The 6054-nt window shown below is 48.6% G+C and overlaps 1 protein-coding gene across 3 annotated transcripts in view; it reads right to left on the minus strand.

Moving 5' to 3' along the window:
• LOC124054579 (voltage-gated potassium channel subunit beta-3-like) overlaps positions 1–5800 on the minus strand; it is a 13420-nt gene extending 7620 nt beyond the window's left edge. For 2 of the 3 annotated variants that reach the window (XR_006842399.1, XM_046380764.1), the window contains exons 1-2: positions 5499–5800; positions 1–10 (exon numbers count right to left, since the gene is read on the minus strand). The exon at positions 1–10 is cut by the window's left edge and continues 34 nt beyond it. Coding sequence is in view for 2 of the 3 variants with exons in the window: in XM_046380764.1 (XP_046236720.1) it covers positions 1–10; positions 5499–5800 (312 nt within the window). In the remaining variant the exon portion in view is untranslated. Of the gene's footprint in view, positions 11–2286; positions 2902–5498 lie in introns of those variants that run through there. The other variant, XM_046380765.1, reaches the window with a different exon arrangement.
• Between the last annotated feature and the right edge of the window lie 254 nt (positions 5801–6054).

The raw sequence follows: 6054 nt of genomic DNA on the forward strand, positions 1-6054 counted from the left end.
CCCAAGATTCCTGCAAAGCAGTCAAGTCAATCAGTTAATCAATGAATCGATGGAGCCGCAGTTTGAATCCAAGACGCCCACCAAACGACGGATTCAAACTGGCTTCACTGTGTTTGTACACTCCATCCATCCATCCATTTTCTATACCGCTTATCCGTCAGGGTCGCGGGGGAGCTGGAGCCTATCCCAGCTGACTACGGGCGAGAGGCGGGGTTCACCCTGGACTGGTCGCCAGTCAATCACAGGGCCAACACACAAAGACAAACAACCACACACTCTCACCCTCACACCTAGGGGGCAATGTAGAGCAGCCAATTAACCTAATGTGCATGTTTTTGGTATTGTGGGAGGAAGCCGGAGAACCCGGAGAAAACCCACGCACAGGGAGAACATGCAAACTCCACACAGAAGGGCCCAGACCGGGATTCGAACCTGGAACCCTCTTGCTATGAGGCAACAGTGCTAACCACTGCACCACCATGCCGCCCTGTTTGTACACTCAATAACTTTATTTATAACATCACAAAGTGCCTCACAAAAGAAGTGAGCCAGGAGACAGAAATAGAAAGTGAGGAAGAGCAAACACATGAAGAAGAGCTGAAGAGTCGCAGCAGGCAGCAGAACACAGCCAGAGGGGCTAAAATCAGTCCTTTTTTGAATGGAGTTTGGTTGGTCTGGCACTGTTTGGTTCTTCAGAGGAACAATCACCAGAGTAACAAACCATCAGACACGATGGATTCTGACCAATCAGAACCAATCAGAGCACAGCACTAACCAATCACACGTCAGCAGTGTGTGATTATGTGATTAGAGCAGAGTCTAATGAAACCTCTGCTTTTAATTAACACACACACACACACACACACAGTATACACTCATCAAGACCTTTCACCTCTGGATAATTCTGCAAAGGTTAAAGGTCACACAGCCATGACCGCTCAGTGTGTGTGTGTGTGTATGTGTGTGTGTGTGTGTTCATCCCTCACCCTGATTAACAAACAAACACAGATGGTCAGTATATACATTAGAAATAAGTTCAGTTGTTGGTGTGAGGATTACACTGATGGTTGTGTGTGTATGTGTGTGTGTGAAGTGGGTGAAGACCGACAGACAGACAGACAGACAGACAGGCAGACAGACAGACAGACAGACAGACAGACAGACAGACAGGCAGGCAGGCAGGCAAGCCTCACAGCATCTTTCATCAACTCATGGATGTTAAAGTTATCAGTTTCATGTCCAAATTAAACTTATGTGTTCATATTCAAATACAATCCCAGTCATCAATATTCATTCATTCATGTCCAAGTCCGAGTCATCACATTGGAGTCCAAATCTAAGTCATCAGTATTTCCCACTTCAGCACCAAGTCCACATCATCAGCACTCATCAGGTCCAAGCTGAACTGACTGATTTACCAACAGACTCCAAGTCACTGATGTCCACTTTCAAGTCTTCATGTCCAAACCAAGTCTCCCACATTTATATAAGATCAAGTCTCTGGTGTTCAGCTCGTTTCTGTCCAGAGCACAAGACACTGACGGTCACCTCACAGTATCAATACTTCATCCAAGTAGTTGTCAGTATCCTGGTCGGGTTCAGGTCCAAGTCCTTCATATTGAAATCCACATTGAACCACACATCAGTTCGTGGCCTGCAGACCGTGGTGGACTGGACTGATCCTGTTCACCTCCCAGTTAGATTTGACCTCCTCAGACAGCAGTGGGTTTGCTGTCAGTCATTCATCACTGACTACAATCTGATCCCAAGTCAGTGACGGTCGAGTCCAAGTCCAAGTCATCAGTATGTGCTGATCCCAGACCAGGTCACAAATATTTAACGAAGGTCCACGTGGAGTCGTCAGGTTTGAAACCAGCTCATCAATATCACTGACCGGATATCAATACGTGACTTCACACCTCGAGTCATCAATACTCAAACATCCACACTGTTTATCAATATGTAATCAATGCAGGACAGCCGATCAATTGATCCAACAGTTTGACTTCACAGCGTGCCTCTGTTTTACACACACACACACACTCACACACTCACACACACACTCACACACACACACACACACTCACACACACACACTCACACACTCACACACTCACAGACACACTCACACACTCACACACACACACACACACACACGCACACACACACTCACACACACACTCACACTCACACACTCACACACACTCACACACATGAAACTTGACTCGCAGTCGACTCGCTGCACCTGTCTGGTCATGTGACCGTCTCGCTGTGTTCCTCTCTCACCTGTACTTCATGTTGCCATGACGACCGAGGGCCTCCTTCATGTGGGCGTGGCCTAGCAGGGTGTGTCTGTTTGTCGGCTCCGCCCTGAGCTTTGACTGACAGGCGGGCGCATTGCTGGTGTTCAACGCCACTCGCCGCTCCTTCAGCAGGTGCTCGCTTGTCCCGCTGCTGCCCCCCCCACCCCCGCCTACGTTACACGCTATGGACACCTGCATCCTCTGGACACACTGAAATACTTTTAACCAGCTCTAAAGCCTTAAAACATGATGGAGGAGCCGCCGCTGCCGCCGCCAAGGTCGTCCGTCGCCGTGGTGATGACGGAAAGAAGTCTTGAAGGGGATGTTAACTTTGAGTCTAACTGTGTTTGAATCAATCAGCCAATCACACACACACACACACACACACACTACAACTTTCTGTTAGTCTCTGTCATCCCGTCGTCGGTCCCACAGCTGGAGCTCTGAGGAGGAGGAGGAGGGTGGCAGAGGTAACGAAGGTTTCAGAGGTGATGATGATGATGATGATGAAGAGCGTCTGTCTGTCCACAGGAGAAAAGAAGAGCGAAAAAGATGGAAGGAAAGCAACAGAATGGAAAGAAGTGAAGAGCAAGCGTCCGTCCTCTGGACTCTACTGACAGAGAAGGAGGGAGGGAGGGAGGAAGAGAGGGAGTGAGGGAGGGAGGGAGGGAGGGAGTGAGGGAGGGAGGGAGGGAGGGAGGGAGTGAGGGAGTGAGGGAGGCAGGAAGAGAGGGAGGGAGGGAGAGAGGGAGGAAGGAAGAGAGGGAGGGAGGGAGGGAGGGAGGGAGTGAGGGAGGGAGGAAGAGAGGGAGGGAGAGAGGGAGGAAGGAAGAGAGGGAGGGAGGGAGGGAGGGAGGGAGTGAGGGAGGGAGGAAGAGAGGGAGAGAGGGAGGGAGTGAGGGAGGGAGGAAGAGAGAGAGGGAGGGAGTGAGGGAGGGAGTGAGGGAGGGAGGAAGAGAGGGAGGGAGGGAGGGAGGGAGGAAGAGCGGGAGGGAGGGAGGGAGGGAGGGAGGAAGGAAGAGAGGGAGGGAGGGAGGCAGTCAGTGAGGGAGGACAGCCCCTCCCCCTCCTTACTCGGTCGGCTGCATGCTGGGCGAGCAAGCATGTGAGAGAGCAGGAAACGCATCACTGTGTTCTTCCTGTTACTACTGTAACATGTGACTGTACTTCAGTATTGCAGTACTCGGTACACTGTGTGTACTCAGTGTGTATTTATGTGCTTCCACTGCCTGCAGGACTCGGCTGAGGGCAAAAGATGCTCAAATTCTTTGTCCTACGGTGGCCACAGAGGGCCAAGACGCAGGACAGGTGCCAGAAGAACAGGTGCCTCACACTGTGCACTCGAGTGTCCTCAGGTGGACGAGGGACGTCCCCTCGGAGAAGGTGAGGACTGAGTGTGTGTTTCCTGTCATGTGAGGCTAAAAACCGTCAGAAGCTGAAACAACAAAATGACGAGTCATCACTTCCAAAACCAGCAACGCCTCACGTGTTTGTGTGGAAAAACTCAATTTGTAAAGTAAATAAAAGTTTCCTTCAAAGTATCAGTACACAAGTATGAGTACATGTGGGTTATGTGTATTAGTACTGTGCTGCTGTCAGGTTTGTAGTCCAGTGCAGGAGCTTTTACTGTGACGGGTTTGCTTCCTGGCGTCTCCGCCCCTCCCCCACTCGCCCTGCGTCCACCACACACTCGTCTCGCACTCGTCTCGCACTCGAGGCGCCTCAGGCTGAAGGTTTGCTGTCACTGAGCTGCACTCAAACTGTTTGTTCTGTTTCAGCACAGCAGACTGCAGACAGGAAGTCAAGTCTTTAAAACCTGCTTTGTTGTCGTCTTATTTTAGCCTCTTCATTCTGTCGTCTCATCTGCTTTGTTGTGTTCCTCCTCACATCTCAGGAGAATAACAAGCCTGTTTTTCAGTGGCTCTTATTGTTCACTGCTGAGTCTTTCTGCTGGACTCAGTGAACTCAGTGAGTTTTGTATTTTAATTCAGTATATTAATATCAATACTAACTAATTTGTTCTCTACAAAAATGATTTCCTTTACTCGTCAATACCCTAATTCAGAACTTCCATTGGAAATCTGTCATTTTAAGCCTGAGTGGAGCTCAGGGCTGCTGCATTCAGTCTCACCTGTTCTGTTTATGTCCTTCATTCACTCCAATGCAGAACCTCATTCAAAAATCTGTCGTTTTAACGCCGGCCGTTAGTCAGTCGGTTTGTTTACATATTGATCAGGTATTGATCAGAGATTGGCTTCAGGTGCTGCCAACAGCTGACCTCTCGTTTGTCTTTACTCCGTGGGGACCAATCAGAGTTGAGATGTCATGATGACATCACGGACTAATGTCTGACAGTACTGTAGTTTCTGTGCTGTACTACTGCAAACCGTTAACACTGCAGGTGGAGGTACGAGTACTAAAACTGCATTCAGAGACCGTTTTGATATCTTAATACTGTGAAGTATTAATATTGCATTTGCATTTGAAGGTATTACCACCATGTTTACAATAATATGCAGTGTATCTGTACTGTGCTGAAGCTTCAGTGCCTTGAAGGTACTGGTACTGCATTTGGAGGTAAAATATTGTATAAAGAATTGTACTATGTTCTTACAATTAAAATATAATATAATATAATAAAATATTGATACAGTGGTTAGTACTGAGTATGTAAGTGATGTGTTCAGACATGCTGTACTTGTACTGTGTTTAACAGTATTTGTACACCAACACACGTTTTCTAACCACAACGCTGACACAGCAGTACACCAGTCTGACCAGTGAAAGAAGAACAACCAGGATGAACAACTCAGAGAAAACCAACGGCGCCATCTGATGGTCAGTAACTGTCATTACAGCCTGCTCACACACTGCCGACCAATCAGAGCTGAGCCAACCTGACCAACCAAACTCCAGTCAAAAAACTGCCAAATTCCAGGCTGTGAAGGCTGTGTCAATGTTTTCATGTATTAGTACTGTGTTTGAAGGTATTAGTACTACATGTAGAACCTTTTAACTGTGTTCAGACGTTGTATGTATACATTCAGGTGATGTATGTTTCCACTCTTTCTGTCTTATTAAAATGGATGAAATCTAAGCAGAAATATTTTCAGTTCACAAAACTGTGAACTTTTACATTAAATCAAAGTGGAGGTGTTACAGTCTCACCTGTCTCACCTGTCTCACCTGTCTCACCTGTATGGCATGTCGCTCTGCTCCATAGTGACATCACACTCCTTCAGGTAGATCTCCAGCCGTCGTCTCTCCATCAGCCTCCTCGCTGCCTCCAGGATGTGAGACGCCAGCGCTGACTCTTCTTTGTCCTTGGCTTCTTTCTTCCCATCTGCTTTCTCTGATTTCCCACAATTCCCCTTGTTCACCTTCGGCTTCTTGTTGAACCCGTACAGCTCTTCCACCGACAACTTCCCTCCTTTGCCTCCTGCCGCCGCTGACGGCCCAACGGCAGCTCCCGCCGCCGACGCCCGGCCGGCGAACATGTCTGACGAACACAGAGGGCCGACGTCAGCACACCTGCTGGCAGCGTCGGACTGAAGGCAGGTGATGCAACGCCTGAACGCACACCTGACCACATTCACAGTGTGTGTTCACACTGTCCAGACACCACAAAACACACCATCTCATGAGATGTCCTCATGCGTCCTCACGTTGGACAAACCTGAACCTGGACGATCAGATGAGTCAGTACACCTGATGGACGCAGTACTTTTACTGAGAGGAAGATGATGTCACG

Source organism: Scatophagus argus, chromosome 23 (genome assembly GCF_020382885.2).
Source record: "Scatophagus argus isolate fScaArg1 chromosome 23, fScaArg1.pri, whole genome shotgun sequence".
In the NCBI taxonomy this organism is placed as follows: Eukaryota; Metazoa; Chordata; class Actinopteri; family Scatophagidae; genus Scatophagus; species Scatophagus argus.